The sequence below is a fragment of the Sminthopsis crassicaudata genome, chromosome 2 (genome assembly GCF_048593235.1).
Source record: "Sminthopsis crassicaudata isolate SCR6 chromosome 2, ASM4859323v1, whole genome shotgun sequence".
NCBI classification, from domain to species: Eukaryota; Metazoa; Chordata; class Mammalia; order Dasyuromorphia; family Dasyuridae; genus Sminthopsis; species Sminthopsis crassicaudata.
The window spans coordinates 503,745,723-503,763,838 of record NC_133618.1 but is presented as its reverse complement, the minus strand read 5'-3'; the positions used below and the strand labels follow the sequence as shown (position 1 = coordinate 503,763,838).

The 18,116-nt window shown below is 38.1% G+C and overlaps 1 protein-coding gene across 5 annotated transcripts in view; it reads left to right on the top strand.

Moving 5' to 3' along the window:
• The window catches only part of DDX31 (DEAD-box helicase 31), a 98,873-nt gene that overhangs the window by 48,502 nt on the left and 32,255 nt on the right, over nt 1-18,116 (top strand). For all 5 annotated transcript variants that reach the window (XR_012486897.1, XM_074293976.1, XM_074293975.1 and 2 more), the window contains 3 exons: nt 983-1,033; nt 3,342-3,481; nt 11,398-11,479. Coding sequence is in view for 4 of the 5 variants with exons in the window: in XM_074293976.1 (XP_074150077.1) it covers nt 983-1,033; nt 3,342-3,481; nt 11,398-11,479 (273 nt within the window). In the remaining variant the exon portion in view is untranslated. The remainder of the gene's footprint in view (nt 1-982; nt 1,034-3,341; nt 3,482-11,397; nt 11,480-18,116) is intronic.

Below are 18,116 nucleotides of genomic sequence, written 5' to 3'. Positions count from 1 at the left end.
TCTGAACCTAGCAGTACCTGCTAGAAAGTAAGTATTGTAATAGAATTGCATAACCCTATAGCCTAATCTCCTTAACAAGCTGGCTAAAGATGGAAAGGTACAGAAATTCTTGCTCTCTGGGATGCTTTTAGAGGGCCAGCTGGAAGACAGAATAAGTCTTCTCTTCAAAGTTTGGGGGACTCTCAATAGAACATTTCAAGTGACTAACAGGTTTGGCCTGTATTTTAATTAAGCTGTCAGATGTGTCAGTGCATGGCTTGCTGCTTCTCTGCCCTCTGAGGCCAGAGGCTAATCAACTGGATTCTCTAAAACATTTCTACAGCTCTCCCCTAAAGTCAGAGGTAAAATGGAAAACTTTAACTTCAAAAAAAAGAGATCTCTTGTGCCTTTGAAGATGGAGCATTTGAGGGGAATTATAATTATTATGATGTTATAATAGGTTAAGAAAAGAATGAAAGAAGGGAGAGTGGAGGCACTTACTGTACATGACCTTTTTTTAACGAGTTTAGCTATAGGAGGGGGGAATATGAGGAGGGAGGGAGAAAAAATGTGGAACTCAAACTCTTAGAAAAATGAATGTTGAAAACTATCCTTACATGTAATTGGAAAAAATAAAATGCTTTTGAGAGGAAAAATAAAATAAAATCCTATGAAAGAACTATGTTGGATGGTGTTAGTAGGCATGTGATGGGCATCATATCCCTGTCCTACTTACCTCACCAATTTGCTGTAAGGACTGAATGAAAAAAAAAAAAAATGAGAGAACTCTTTACAAAACATAAAGTGCTATTTATATAGATGAGATATTGTTATAATATGACGTATCTGATAATTAGTTGGCAGTTTTCTCTTGGGTAGAAGACATTGGAAACTGCATTCTCCACATTCTGTCTTTGTTCCTTCAGGCAAGTAGTTCCTGGCTGGTCTGCCACTATTTTCTGTAACTATCTTTTCTTTAACTGTGTTCTTTTCTATTTTAAAGGACGTTGCAGCTCGGGGCTTAGATCTCCCTCAGGTCACATGGATTGTTCAGGTAATTTTTCAATTCTTATGGTGTGGGCATGAGGTAATACTGTATAATCACATATAGATCCTTCATTCCTAAGTAGAATAATTATTATTACCCTCTTGGGTGTTGCCTGGGTAACCAGTCAGTAACCAGACTTATCAACACAGTTCTCTTGACATCTTTCCTTTACTTAGCCTACCTTTTGGCTGCAACAAAACAGATAGAATATACAATCAGGTAAGGGAGGTGGCAGGCTCTCCGGCTTCCAGGCTAATGTGTGTCAGAAACTAAAGTTTCAACAAAGATATAGTCCCTGCAGCCTGAAAGAAAGCTACGTGAATTATCCAGGTCCCCGGGAGGCCTCATTGTGTCCAGAAGGAGATAGCTCAGCTGTCCTGAGAGCTGTGTCCATGTACATTGACCTGCAGGGAGCAATTAAGTTCCTGACAGCATCTTACACATACTTCTAGCTACTAGAAGCTTTGCCAGAGGGTACAGGTGTTAGCACTAGAATATGGTGGCTTTTGTTTTGTTTTGTTTCTTTTTGTTAGGATGTTGAATGGTATTTTTTAAACCGTTTCTATGAGCCAGGAGAAATGTGCCTTGTTTATATTAGTCATGGTTTATTCACATTTTAATAGCATTATTTGACTGTGGAAAGAACACTAACCTACTCTTCCCAGATGATCACTTTAAGACTAAATTGATTGTTTCTTTTGTCCAGAAGACAGGGGGCAAGGCTAATTTTAAAGTACACTTGGCCAAACACGTGCAACAAATTGATCAATTCAAGGCTTCTAAACTGCTGACAATTGATTAGTTTGAGACGCCTGGCCTTCCATGTATTATAGTCAGTTTGATATTCTTCTATTTGGTTTCTTGTCAAGAAATGTTCACTCAAGGAATAAAAAGGTAGAAATAACATACAGTTTAACTCTTGATCATTTTACCCAATAAAAAGACTCATTGGCAGAGATAATATAGCATAGTATAGCAGAGAAAGAGCTGGCTAAAGTCAGGAAAACCTCAGCTCGGAAGTTCTCTATACTGGCTTGTGTAGCTCCTGGCAAGCCACTCAAACTTCTGGGTTCCAGGTAACTCCAAAGGTGCTGACCTACATCAGTGCAATGATTTTACTCATCAGGGAATTCCTATGTCATTGAAATCTATTCACAAATCCAGTCCCTATCACTGATAAAAGTCTTTGCATATAAGTCCAGTATGTTGTATTCTATCCTGTTTTTGCCAGAGGCTGGGGTTCTGACACCAATTTAGATATTCAAATAAAAAAGGGAATTTGCATTTATGAGCTTTATGACAAAGAGTAGATAAACAACTGGACAAGACTGGGCTTAGAGAGAGGAAAACCAGTGTTCAAGGCCTACCTTTGACACATACTTACTATGGGCAAGTTACACCAATAGAAGGCTTTAAGTTGCAGATGAGTTGGTTCTCTGCATCTCCAAGGTAGTCCTAGCACTGGAAATTCCCTAGACCTGTGAAATCATCGGTATGGACCAAAATAAGGTACTTTAGGACTTGCTAAGCACTTTCCCAAAAAACATCCCTGTGATAAGTATGATGCCCATATTATAACTGAGCAAAGAGACAGAGAGGTTAGATAATTTACCTGAGATTCTACAGCTTTTAACTAGTGGCTCCAGAATTCAAACTTGAGTCCTCTTTCACTTTATCAAGAGCAGCTTTTCATCAGTTTTATGATCTAGCTAAAAAGGATATAACACAAATCTAATCTACCTAGGGAAAAATGGTATCTGAGTATGGAATACTAATACCTCCAGAGACATCCACATAATCCACATATCCATTATGAGGCATTGTATTCTCTAATGGACTCTGTGGGATTAGGGTACTTTTGGAGCATTAGGCTTTTTCTTCCTCTAGACTGCCCTGTACCCTTTTCTGCCTCATTGCCAAGGAAATAGGCCAAGGTCATGTGACTTGACTGGAGAAATTTACCCTTGTGCTTATATTTTCATTCTGGTTGACTATCTCTGTGAAAGGATGTGAATGGGAAAATGATGAGGGAAGCCTGTGGAGAAATAAAATTAAAAGGAAGATATTGGGACAAGAAAATGTCTCGTTTATCTGAAACTTGGCCAGTATCTGTGTTTGCATGTCAGAACCCTGTTATTTCCAATGAGGCCTGAAGTTTCAGGGTTGAGTGATTTCTTCTTATGATTGTCTTAGAGTAACCACAGCCCCAGGATTTAATTCTTGGGATACCTGGAGGCAGGTAAGGGGTATTGCACTTCCAATTAATGCCAATGCCTTGATCTGTGAATTCCCTCATTTTTGTTTCCCTTTTTAGTACAATGCTCCATCTTCACCTGCAGAATACATCCACCGGATTGGGAGAACCGCCCGGATTGGCTGCCATGGGAGCAGCCTGCTCATTTTGGCTCCTTCGGAGGCAGAATATGTCAACTCGTTGGCTTCTCACAAAATCAAGTGAGTCAGAAACCTGAACGAGATTTCGGCTGATCTCAGCTAATTAACTTTCTGTCGCATTTTCCAGTGGATGGGCCTTGTAAGGCTGATGATGAACCATTAACCCTTGTGATCCCTAAATGAGTCCCAGAATAGCCAGTGGCAAAAACTAAAACTTGTAATATCTTCACTGTAAGACAGTTTTTATTGAATACAAGGCTAGGTGATGGAATGATCTATTGCGCTTAGTTTTCTTCAAGAAACAAAGGTCTGCATTTAGTTTCTTCTACTAGTAAAACAGCTCTCTCATCCCCATCAGATCCATGTCTCCATTGCAGCTTGCTCTATCACCTACTTCATATTTCTCTCTTCTAAAAAGTCCTCAGAAGAACCAATGACGTTGTAAATCTGAGTAGCAACATCCAAACAGGATGAGATTAGAGAGCTGATCTAGGGTAAGATGTAGGGAATAAGCATGAAAACCCTCATTTTGGAAGTTTTACTTTATATCTATTTTTGTACTTTATGCATTTTTATACTAGGCTTTGGAGATAGATAGTGTAGATAGACATGGTGTGTGTCTTCATGGAGCTCATCATTTAATAGGGTACTTTGTGCACTGGACATTATATGCCTTAGAGAGGCACAAAAGAAAATGCTGTATGAAGTCTAATGGGGACTTCTTTACTTGGCTTTTGGTCCTACCCTGGAAGAGCTTTCCTATTTACTAGAATTAGATATCAAACTTTTAAAGACAGATTTATATTCAACAAATACTTATTAAGTGCCAATTGTTTACAGAGCACTGTATTGTCTACATACAATTTCTAGGAGATATGCGATCCTCAAGAAGCAGAGAAGTAACCCTTAATTTCATTTGTGACAGATATAGTTTGTGAAGCAATGCTTTCTTTGTGATTTTATTTTGATTTCATTTCACTAAAATTCGAAAAATGTGATAAAATTACAGAATCTCAGAGTGGAAAGGGACCTCATCCAAGACCTTCCAACCTACACCTGAATAAGAAACCTTTCTATAACATAGCCAGTCAAGGGTCATGTGTCTTTGGCACAGAGATTTCCAGTGAAAGAAAAACTGCCGTCATCACCAGACAGTCCCTCACACGTTGAAATAGCTCACCTTGCTGGGAAGCTTTTCTTTACTCAAGTCAAAATTTGCTTCCCTACAACTTCCATCTGCACTACTGCTAATTCTTTCCTCTGGGGCCAAGTTGGAAAAGTCTCATCTTTCTTCCAGGAGCTAACCCTTCAAATACATAAAACAGCTTTCCTATCCTGTCCTCCCCCATTTTCTCCAGGCTAAATATCCCAGTTCCTTCAACTAGTCCTCATATGTCATGAGCCCAAAGTTCTTTACCATGCTGTGGCCTTCATGTGCATACCGTCCAGCTTAGAAATGTCCAATAGTAGAGTACCTGGAGCTCAATGGAACACTGTTAAGGAAGAGAACAGTGGAATTATTACAGTCCATGGTCTAATTATGCTTGTCATAATATGCATTAAAGTACATTAGCTTTCCTGACAATCATATTACACCATTGATTCATGTTGAGATTGTAGCCTATTAAAACCCAAAATTGCTTTCTGATGATTGTCTAACCATGCTCCCTTAATCTCATACTTGTGAAGTCGTTTGTTATAACACAAATGTTTACCACCAGCATTTACATTCATCCCTATTAAATTTTCTTTTTGATCAATAGTTGATCAACAAACATAATATTAAAGATCTCTTGCTATATACCAATCCCCACGCTATTCTCAGGAGATAGAAAAACAAAAGTGAAAAGATCACATACAGCCTTGTGGGGGAGATGGGGGAGATTTAGGCATATGGATAAATACAAACTAGATAGAAAGTGGTTTTGATAGAGGACAGGATGTGGGCATCTGGGCTACCAGGATAGGCTGCAGCCAGAAGGTAGCATTTAACTTGAGAAATAAAGAAAGCTAGTGATTCCCAGAAATATAATTGCAGAGGGAATGTGTTCCAAGCAGAGGGAGACAGGCAGTACAGAGACATCAGGATGGCAGACAAAGTGTCCTGGATAAGGAAGAGTAAGAAGGCTTGTTTGAATGGACTGTAGAGTAGAAGAAGATTGGAAACATAGTTTAGAGCAGTTAGATGGTGCAGTGGATTGAGTATGAGGCCTAGAATTAAGATAAATCTTCCTGAATTCAACTTTGTCCTCAAATACTAGCTATGTAGCCCTGGGCAAGTCACTTGACTCTGGGTGCCTCAGTTTCCTTGTCTGTAAAGTGACCTAGAAGAAGGAAATGGCAAATCATTCTGGTATCTTTGCCAGGGGATCATTTGGAGTTGGACATGATTGAAAAACTACTGATCAAGATTGGAAAAGTAGTTTGGAGCAGGTTATAAAGAGCTTTAAATGATAGTTCATTTAATTTTATCAGTGAGAGAGCCACTGGACTTTATTGAGTAGGAGGAAGTGACATAACTAGACCTATACTTGAGGAAAATCATTTTGCCAGCTCTATGGATAACTATTTGGAATTGGGAGAGATTTTCAGCAGGGAAACCAATTAGGTGACTATTATTAAATCTAGACTTGAGCCGATGAAAGTCTGAATAAATATGGTAGCAATGAATAAAGAGCTACAAGGATGGATTCAAGAAATGTTGTGGAAGTAGAAATAACAATATTGGACCACGGACAATGCCTTGAGGTACACCCAAACAGAAGGAACAAGATATGGATGCTAGTCCTGCAAATGAGAGTGAGCACGTTGCAGGAGATCAAATGATAAATCAGTGTTATCAAAACCAAAAGGAAAAGAATATCTACAAAGAGGGAGGGGGGTATTTAATAGTGTCCAATGTTGCAGAGCAATCAAGAAGAACAAGTACTAAGAAAAGGACATTGGATTGTACAGTCAGGACTGTCAAGATCTTTTTGAATCTTAACTTTGTTGTCAAATGTGCTAGCTTTGTGTTACCTATAGATTTGGTAAAGTTGCTCTCTGTGCTTTTGCCCAAGTCATTGTCCGTCCCTCTGCCCCCAGGCATCTGAGGTTATGTGACTTGCCCAGGGTCACACAGCTAGGACGTAGTACGTAGCTGAGGCTGCATTTGAACTCAGAGACAAATCCAGGTTCAGTCTCTATCCACTACTCCATCTAGCAGCCCCTTAAAAAGATGTTAAAAGATATTAAAAGATGTAAAAAGCAAGGAGCCAAGAATACATCTGTCTGATTCTTTATTGGAGATATTCTTCAAAATGGATTATCAAACCACTCAGATCTATACTTTGAGTCCAGCCACTCAACCAGTGCTGAAGCAACTTTATTGTGCTAACAGAGTCTGAGAGAATCTGTTCTTCCTACTTGCTAATTTTAAAACAAGATAATAAAAAGCCCAAATCAATGAATTAGGAATGGAAGTTTTTATTGTACACTTATAATGGCCAAGTTACTGCCCCAATTGTCTCTTCTCTTGCTTTGTTAGACTTTTGTAGAACCTTTGGAGTCTCTTTTCTATTACAGATTTAGGATTATAGGATTTAGAGACCATTTCCTTGTCAACCTTCCTAATTTTATAGATGATGAAGCTGAAGCTTCAGGAGATAGAATGATCTGCCCACAACCCCTGCAGGTAGTAAGTAACAGAGTCAGGATTAGAACTCAGGTTCCCTAAATCCAAATCTAGTGGACCTGCTACTCTCACACTGCTGCTGCTTATTTGTAGAGAGGTTCTGTATTTCATACATTTTTGTTCTCCTCACCCATAAGCATAAATTAAGTTCTCATTCTTTGGCAATTATTATGTAAGGAGAGACACTTTGATTCCACAATTCTATCCTGACTATGATCCGAGCCTGCACATTCATGTTCCTACTCCCTCCTGATGACTCAGTAGACTTCATTTTCCTCGATGCACTTCACTCTCTTTTTCTCTGTCCCTCTCCCTCTCTCCATGTGTCCTTGTCTGTCTTTCTATCTGTCTCTCTTTCTCCTGCCAATCTCTCAACATCTTCCTTTGTCATTTTAGAGTCAAATTGAAATTGTCTGATGACAGTGTTTTCCACATTCCTTTATTAATCCCATTTGATGTGGAGTTTTTTGGAACACAATGTAAATACAAAAAAAGGGGAAAAATCGGTAGCAAATGATAATGACAGTAACTGTCATCCCTGGTAACACTTTTTTTTTTTTCCCCAAAAAACAAACTCCAGCACATTTATTTAATTTGTAGCATTTTTTAAACAGAAAAACTCCTTATGCTGTAGTTAATTTAGTTTGTTGGAGAGGGTAAGCATAGGAAATTTTTTTCTCATTAAAATTTATTTTAACATTCTTTTTGAATTTTTATTTCCAGTTCTAAATTCTATCCCTCTACCAATTGAGAAGGCAAGAAACACTACATCCATCATATATATGAAGTCATGCAAAATACATATTTTCACATTAACTATGTTGTGTGGCAGGGAAAAGTAAGAAAAATAAAGAGAAAAACAAATAAACAAGCAAAATTATATTTGAATCTGCTCAAAGTCAATCAATTCTCTATCTAGAGGTAGATAGCATTTTTCATCATCACTCCTTTAGAATTCTTGTATTTATCAGAATTGCTAAGTTTTTCTTATTATCATTATAATATTACTTTTCCTGGATACATTGTTCTCCTGGTTCTGCTTACTTCATTTTGTATCAGGTCATGTAAATTTTCCCAGATTTTTCTGCAATTATCCCTGTGTCATTTCTTATAATACAATGTAGTATTCCATCACAATTATATACCATAACTTTTTTAGCCATTCTCAAGTAAGGGGCTATCCTCTCAATTTCTAATTCTTTGCAACCACAAAAAGAACTGTTATAAATATTTTTGTACATAAGAATACACAGAAAATATTACTAGGCTAATAGATAAGTTTAATATTAGGTCTCTAAAGGGATATGGAAAGACTTATGATATTTATTTAAGGAGACTTTTTCTGTTATAGATGTTATTGCCCTTACCAGAAAGTCCAGGTACTGGGGAAATGTTACATACAAAATTTAGTACATAAAATAACTATTTATTGAACTTGCTGCCTCCATTTTGGGAGTAAGATAATATTTCTCTGTATTGTAAAAATTATTGTAGTGCAAATTCTGTAGCACTTTAAGGTTTATAAAATGTTTTTCTTAAAACAACATTCTCACATAGATAGGATAGTGTCACCATTTCATTGATGAGTAAACTAATGCATAGAAAAGATCAGTAACTTGCAGTCATACACTATGTTTAAGCTGGGATTTGAGCCCTGATCCTCTATTGCTTGTCCAGTATCCTTTGTACTACATACCCCTGCCTTTACACATAGGTCCCTTTGACGATCAGCATGAGAAATTTCAACTAAGTAAGAACTAGTTAGTGGATGATGGCAGAAAGGGGACTCTTGTTTTCAGGAATCTTGCACACTCCCAAGTCCATTGAAGAAGTGTGCTTATGTTTGTGTGCACACATGGGAGAACCAGGCAGCAGGATGCTGGAATGGCTGATGAATCATGGAGAAGATTCAGAAAGGCAGGCTGAGGCTCCCAGCAGCAAGGGCCATCACAACAAATTGCTGCCTGCCTTCATAAACGGAGCATTGTGGAGCTAATCCTGACAATTTAATTTAGCATACAGGGCAAAAGACAGGTGCACTGGGCCTCTGCCTCTTCTGTCTAAATGCTGATAACTTTGCTCCTGCATCCTTTCGACTTCTTTGAATTTGCCAACTTCTTAACTTTTTCCCTCCTCCCCTTTAAATGTGTTTCTAATGAAAGTCATCACTGATTTATTAAAATGTAAATGCTTCATCAAAACATGTATTTCTTAGATCAGGCACCAGACAGTTCCCTGAATTTATTTATTTATCTCTTTTCATGGGAAGGTGGGGGTGATCCAGCTCGGTGGCTAGAACTATAAATAATCAGAGCAGATTCTCTTTGTTCCTCAGAAGAAAAGATTTCTTAGAAATAGGAAGGAGAGCTCTTTAAACTGTAAATCACTCAGGTTCATTTTCAACTTTTATTCATCTAAAGGCATTTAGACTTTGCTACATTCAAGCCAATGGTCTAGAAGTCCTTTCTTGCTCAGAAACAATCAATGGCCCATCACAGTTAGGAAAACTATATACATCACTCTGTCTATCACTTAGTCACAATTTGGAGGGTTTTGATTGCCTAACTGCCCCTCCACTCCCTATCCCTTCCCCCTTCTTCCCACATCCCCTACTCCCAGCTTCCCTTCAATATTTATTTGATTGCACTTTCTGTTTCTATTACATTTGTGTCTTTCCTCTTTCTTCTAAAGGGGGAAAAAGTCCAGGATGGAAGCATGTGTCAGAGAGGGAGCTTGGCTTCTGTCTTTTATTTCCACAGCATTCCAAGGGCAATGTGGAGGCAGCTCAACAGAATTTGCATCATTTCTTTCTCATATGAAGGTGTCCCTCATAACTTATTTTTTTTAAAATGGCTTCTCCATGAAGTTATCAACATCACCCCTGTGTGCCCCATTTGCCTGTTCTCACTACCTTTGCCTGTTCTCACTACCCTCTCTGACTCTTCCTGCCGTAAACTCTGTTGAGTTGTGAGCTGGCAGGATGCCGAGAGAGACAGAGGAGTATGTTTGGGAAGAGGTAGAGGTTGTTGAAGGAAAGAGATGACACATTTCAGGCAAATCACTGTCAAAGACTTGACGTTTTCATTCATAGCTGTGTCAGAGTAACCTTTAGGGGGAAGGGAAGACTTGTCTTCTTTCACAGTACAGGTTGCCATTCATGTTTTAATTTGCTGTTATATTTTTCAAAAACAAAAAACAACAACATCACAAAAAAATCAGTTGTCCTTTTGTGATCCATTTCCCTCCCCCAGATCCCTTTTTTTCTTATCTCTTTCTGGGAAAGGAATTTTCTCCAACTCTCTATTTTCTGCTTGGTATATGTGTGGAGAAAGAAAGGTTCATAGGATTTAGAGCTGGAAAGGATTTTGGAAATCATTTGGGCCGTCATCATTATGAAGAGAGAGAAACTGAGGCCTGGAGAAGTGAGGTGATTTACCCAGCTAATTAGCAGCAACACTGTCTGCTCTGCTTGCCTTGTATATTCTGAGGCTGTGACTGAGCTGAAGAGTTGGATGAAATTTCAACTTTCTGGACCAGACTTTGCATTGCTTGGCAAGTCTAACAGTGTTGCCCTTGTTTCTGAAGGAGAGCCCAGCAAAACATCCCTTTTTTCCCCCTAGATAAGGCTCATTTTAGCTATTTGCCCACAACTCCTGCCATCTTTTCAGTTACACCCAAGGATTGATGAGATAGTTTGACTTTTGGTCTGCTTAACAATTGAAAGGACAGGAGCAGTGAATATATTACTTGACAAAATAAAGAGTTTTTATGTAGGTGGAGGCTTTTTCTTGCAGCATGCAATTTGTTTCTTTCCTCAGTAATTATCTTTTCCAGAATATCAATGATATAGACAAGCTGTATTAAAATACTTCATTTTGGAATTCTCAGTGAAATATAACCACTTCTGGAGAATAGGGAAACTTGCAAGCTCTCTTTACATCTCTATGGTCCCACTTCCTTCCATCTAAGACAATATGGAGCCAATAAATATTTATTTCATATTAGGAAATAATGAAACAATTCCAAAAGCTTAAATGCTACTCTTTTTTTTTTTTTTTTTTTTTTTTTTTTTTTTTTTAAGTTTAGCTGAGAAGACATAGTGTTTTCCTGTAATTCTGCCTTGGGCATCAAACCACAAAATAATGCAGTGGTCCTTCTTCCTTTGGAATTCTTTCTTAACAAAATATCTGCTTTTCTTTTTTCTTGAGTTCAATTACCTTGAAATAAAATAGGCCATTTTTATTCCATAAGCTGTCTTTTGGGTAAAAAGAAAATTCAGTCTGAGGTATTCTTCTTATTTCAGTGTATCCGAGATAAAGATGGAGGATATTTTATCTATTTTGGCAATGGATGATCGTTTTAAGGGAAGACGATGGGGAAACAAGGTGAGTGTTCTTGTTGAGATTTGTTAGCATATTTATTGCTAGTAAGTATGACCTGTTTTTTGATTTGGGGTAATGTTCTTGATGTTAAGGGTTAATTGCTTTTATAAGTTAAATCTATATTCTAAGAGCCATGCAAATTAGATGAAGCCAAATTAGATGGAGCATTGATTTTTCTCTCCTCCTCACTACCCCCTCTTTGGTTCTGGACATGTTTGCTGGTCTCATCCAGTTAATGGGCTACAGTCCATACTGGAAGCATGCCATACAACAGCAGGCAGAGTTACCAGAAAGGAGGTCTAGGCCAGAATGAATTTGGAGGCAGAAGTATATGCTCAACCCTGGTGGTCCCTCTCCAGATTATCAGCAAGGACAACTGACTCCAGTCCTTCATCCAAGACAGCAGGAAAAAAAATATCTCCATGTCTCCTTTCAGACCCACTCATTTCATCCATTTTTTAATGTGTGTGTACTATACACAGAGGAAGAGTAAAGTTGCATTCATTAAGAAGAAAAATCTTTATTATCCGTGCAGCTCCATATGGAAGTACTGAGCAGTGGTAGACAGCTCTGAGCATCCTTGTCTCCTCTTTTATCAGGCTTTTCGCCCTGCTGGGCAATAATTTCCACCCCAAACTCCCATATTCTTCAATATGGTATGTATGCACCTATGCATAAACACATTGAGATGCTATCTGTAGTTTTGTCCATGAAATATTAATTACTTGAATTTTAGTACGCAGGTTTAAATATTTTACGTTTGTTTCCTTATGCCTGGGGATAGACCGGAAAATCAGAGCCAAGTAGATCAAGCTTAAAAATCTCTTTATTCTTCTGAGTGTCTTTATTTGGCTCTGTCTAAGGTACTGGGAGGGTTGATTGATCCTGTTGTAAGTTCTCTTGTTAAAAGGGGCAGTTGAGAAATTGTCTCCAATACATGAAGAATTAAAAACCAACTACCAACCATGTCAACTTTCCCTTTTTTGTTCCCAACTAGTCTGGAGCTCTCTAAACATTAACCCAGAATTAACTTCCTTTTAGATTAAAAAAAAAAAGAAGAAGAGACATTTAATTCTATGGAGCTAAAACCTTTCAAAACAAGTATTATTACACAAAAAATTTCTGTGGAACTAACTCATATTTATATAGTGCTTTGAGATTTGCTTATAAGATACTTTGACATAGTCCTGTGAGGCAGGTGTAGTATAAGGAGTTTTAGTCCTCATTAATAGATGAAGAAACTAAGGCTTTAAAAGGTCGGGTAACTTGCTGATGATCACATGTCTGAAGTAGCTCTAACCCAATCTTGTATAAGCCCTAGTAATCACCCCTTATTTATTTCTTTTTTTTTTTTTTTTTTTCCCTGAGGCTGGCGTTAAGTGACTTGCCCAGGGTCACACAGCTAGGAAGTGTTAAGTGTCTGAGACCAGATTTGAACTCAGGTCCTCCTGAATTCAAGGTTGGTGCTCTATCCACTGCGCCCCCTAGCTGCCCCCAACCCCTTATTTCAAACAGTATTTCTTTTTGGGGGGAGAGGTTGTTTGTTTTTTTAAATTCCACCACAATAATGAAACTGGGATAATGCTACACAGTTAACCTTAACACACACACATACACATTTTTGACCTGTTTATGACCACACATCTTTATACAACTTTGAAAACTCAGCCTGCTTTAAATTGGTCTGAATCTGTGATTTCATCGGTGTAGAGATCTGCAATCTGTTGTCTTAGAGAATTGCCTAGGACCTTGAAGTTCTCACAGCCAGAATGTGACGGTGACCAGACTTCATCCCAGGTCTTCCTAGTTCTCTATACATTATTTCATATTGCCTGGAATATAAATGCTGGAAGATGTGCAAAACACTTTCCTCACAAGTCTTTTGAGTTAGATTAGTGTGTGGGTTTATTTTTTTTAACCCCATTTCACAGGTGAGGAAACTGGGTCAGTGGTCACATAGTAAAGCCCTAGAAGCCCTAGAAAGCACACACATTCTTTTTCATCTAGCAAGAGAAGTCATTTTTGTGACACTCTCAGATCTTTCCTGGGGAAAATTCACATGTGTGTTCCAAAATGGTTTTAATAATAGTAATGATTATGTACATAAAACACTTTAAAATTTAACTTTTTTTTTTTTTAATTCAAGATAATTGGAACTAAGTGACTTGCCCAGGCTCATATAGCTAGGAAGTATTAAATGTCTGAAGTCAGATTTGAACTCAGGTTCTCTTGATTCCAAGGTCAATCAGTGCTCTATCCACTGTTCCATAGCTGCTCCTAAACACCTTAAATTTAAAAAGTACTTTTATATACATGATGTCAGTCAAACTTCACAAGAACCTGGGATGTAGGCAGAGCAAGGATTATTATGCCCAATTTTCATATTTGAAAACTGAGAGGTACAGTAACTTTCTCAAAGAAACCAAACTAGTTGGGGTCAGAACTGATGAGCTTTTTGATATTGTTCTGATGTTTATTCCACTGAGCTACGCTGAATGCTGAGCTTAGCAACGTAAGGATCTCTTTACCAGTATGAGGACTTCCTCATCTAGATAGTTCAATCTTTTCATAACTCAGTAGTTGTAAGCTAGTAGTAGTGTTGATGTAGCTAGAAAATCCATTGCCTGTGGTGAATCTCTCGATGAGTTCCTCTGAATATAGAGATGGGCTGGTCTTTCAACTATAGATATTGCTGTCCTTCCTCAGGTCTATACTTGAAACCAACCTGCCAGAGCCTGTGCTCTGCTGAGACTAGGAGCATCTCTGCTCCATACGGAAGCATTGAGGGAGGCCTTTAATGCTCATTGTACATTTCAGTGGTCCACACTTGTAAGTTTGGTGATGGAAGTAACTCCCTTTCCATAGCAGTTGGACCACTTATCCAAAACTTATCATCTTAGAGTGTAGCCTGAGGGATGGAGAAGTAGGACCACATGGCTTGTAGGGTGAGACACGGGGACTTTAATCTCCTCTCAACTCCATATATAGCATGCAGTCTTTGTGATGACGATAATAGTGATGATGGTAATGATTGATGCCTTGCCGTTTTCTGTTTCTTTACCTATTAAGATCTGTATATCCATCCCGTGTTATCTTTGTGACATTTTGTGAGGTTGGGTCTATTCCTTTGTAGGGATTAGTATTCCCATTTCATAGATGAAGAAACTGAAGCACTCTATGTGCTGTGGGAAATTTGAATTAGTTTAATCACAAGACTAGAATGAGAATCTGGGCTCAATGCTTGGGATTATACTATAATGGTAGCAGTAGAATAGATAGACCTGTGAGGCTGGATTCAAATCCAGTCCCAGGCTCTGAGTCTCTATATGTTTCAATTTCCTCTGCTATAAAATAGGGATAATAACAGCACCCATCTTACAGGGTTGTTGTGAGAATCAAGTGAGATAATATTTGTAGAAAGAGTTTAGCAGAGATCCTAGTACATAATAGGTGTAAATACTTATTCCCTTTCCCCTTCTTTCCTCCCTCCACCTATCTTTTTTCATCAGGCTAAAATCAAAAAAGAAAACAAGCATTTGTCTACTGTCTAGAGACTAGTAAGAGTTTTACTCCCTCCCCTCCAAAAAAAAATTTTGACCCAAATTTCAGAGGCCATTGGAGGTTGGGTCAAATCAGATGGGTATAGCAAGTTCAGCTGCACTTGGATCACAGGTCTGTAGATCAAGATTTAGAGTGCCATATAGAATAACCTCCTCTTTGTGTGTAGAAAAAAAAAGCTGAGACACTTCCTGGGTTTCATAGAAAGGAGGTATAAGAACTGGGATTTGACCTGAAATCTTGACTCTAGAGTCAGTTTTATACCAATCCTAGAACTGACCTCTTATAGAGAATAGTCTATATTCTACTACTGGCTACCTAATAGTTCTTTCTGGGAAGAATGTCTTTGTACTTTTCTTTCAGGTAATCATGATAAAAGGAAGAAAGTAAGATTTATCCTGATAGTTTTCCTTTTCTTCTAAAAGTGAAAGATAGCATCTGTATTTCTCTTTGTAGCCTGAGGAATCTGCAAGAATAACACACACACACACACACACACACACACACACACACACACACACACACACACACACACACACACATTCTCCCCCCCCCCCCCCCATCCTGATTTGAGGAGCAATCAGGAAAACTTGTTAGGATTTGGAGGGTTTGTTGGACCTCAATAAGATTCTCGGTTTTTCTTGTTTAAAAAAAATTTGATAAAGACTGCACCAAAGTGTCTCCAAATTAATTAGTAGCATCATTGAAATAGAATTCATTCTATCAGATATTAGTTGTCATGCAAACAAAAATTCCAGGTTAACTGATTTGAGATTCCTGTTAAATATACGTTTTAAAAAAATTAATTTTTTTGATCAAAATAGTCAAGCTAATCTATGCTGATTCAATCTAAGACAATCCTGACACAGATGAATAGTGAGAAAAATAGAATAGGTACCATATGCAATTTCTAATCCTACTTTGTGTGAAGAACTGAATACATACAACTTAACTTGCTTCTCATAATTTACATGATCTCCTCTGTCTTACGAAGAACTATGCAGATGCATGTGGATACAATCACTATATATTTTACACAGACATAGAGAAACCTCATTATAATGCAGCTCTTCTTCACCCAGCTCGATTGAAGTCCATTATAAGTATCCCTTCAGCGCACACCTTTTTGGGCTTCTGTGAGAAATAAGAAAGTGGTGAACTACCTGTAAAATGTATATTTCATATTTAGGTATATAAAATATATATGGCTACGTCTGGGTGTGTGAATGTTCACCCACCTACAAAGAGAATAAATCTGATCTTTCAACTTTACTGGGAAACACTCAGAAGGTTCTAGGGACCTTGGGGGGAAAAATCAGCCTAGCTATAAGGTGATTAAAGCAAAATCTTTCCATTTTGTTTAAAACCATCTTGGAAGCTGGAAATATTAGGGCACACTCTTTGAAAAACCAACCAAAACAAAACCCACCACCACAAATTTATTACAACCCCCCCCCCAAAAAAAAATATGTTTGGCCTACTTCTCTTGATCTTTTTCTTAGTCTAATGGGTTGTAAAATTTCCCTCCTTATAAAAATAAGCCCCAAACTGTCTCTGCTACAAGTTTCTTGTTACTATGAAATGAGTCTTGAAACTTAGCCTAACTTGAGTTTTCCTTGGGCATTGTAAAATATTAAAATCAGATCACTAGCTTCTTGTTCTCTCCTATTTGATCTGTGTCTACCCTCCCCAAGATCATTGGGCCCTTCCAAACAGAAAGAGTATGGCATGCTCAAAAAATGATAGCAATTTTTCTACCTTAACAACCATTGTCCTCCACTCCATTGGTTGCAAGTTAGCTTCATTAACCAATACTGAATCTCTGTGCTTTTGAGGGTGGGGGAGCCAATCCTATGGGGTATTCATATGCCTTCAGGGGTTTGACCCATTCTCATTAAGGGAGCATTTTACCTGTCTGGGGTTTGAGATTATGCAGTATAACTCTGGCCCCCTCCATTTTCAGTTTAAATTTAGACTGTCCTCCCCAGAAGACAACTCAAAAAATGCCTCATTCATTCTCAGGAGGGGCAATTTTAAAATAAAGTATTTCTGGAAGGGGGGTAAGTGGGGATTAGAGAAGGAAAGAAAAGCTTTTTCATAAGCACATTTTATTTTTTCCATTAACTTTCTTTTGTTTTTCTCAAATTGACCTTACTATTTCAAAACCATCAACCTAGATTGTTCTCTTATTTTCTACATATTTCACACATACACTCATTTATCTATGTGTATATACATATATATACTTATTTGTATATAGACACATAGATATGTATATGTATATATTTGCACGCACACACACACACACACACACACACACACACACATATAATTTTTTTGGGCTAGGAAGAAAAGATGCCTCATTTTGAAACCTAAAGGGGGGAATAAGAAAAGCCCTTTGTAATATATTGCCATATTATCACTAAATCCCCTGACAGTTGTGACACAGAAGCAAGTCACCTGTCACTTAAGCTTGAGGTCTCTTTAATTTTCTCCTGGAATTCGCACCAGGCTGTCTTTAATTTGAGGCCTTTATTGGAATTCTGAAACCTTTCTGCCTCCCTGGCTCTCAGATCTATTCTGAGTGCTGTTACAGAATGTATACAATAACCAACAGAGGGATTCGGAGAGGGCTGAAGCTCTGTTTATTTAACACTCTAGAGGGATTTTTGTGCTTATTCGGTCCTGGCTGCCCGGCTTTCAATATCGCTTTGACAACCGTTCTGCCCTTCTCATTAATTTTAAACAGTTAAAACACAGGAAAAAGAGGAAAAAGTTTTCATTATTAAAGTGCTTTACTTTTTAATAACAGAGGATTCTGTCCGCCAGGGGAAAGGGCATCTTCGCTAATTTCACATTCATATTAAAAAACGCTGGGAAGGTGACAGTTGTGCTGCTGAGATGGCTTAACGGAAAAGGGAGGGGGGGAGGGAGTTTGCATTTCACATCAGTTAAGGGGGTAAAAAAATCCTTGTTAATGACAATAGCAAATGTCCACTTTCGTAACACAGTTCCTGCTGACTTTTCTCTTGACATTTTATCGTAGAAAACCCTTAGGGGGACCATGTACCGTGAAATCAGC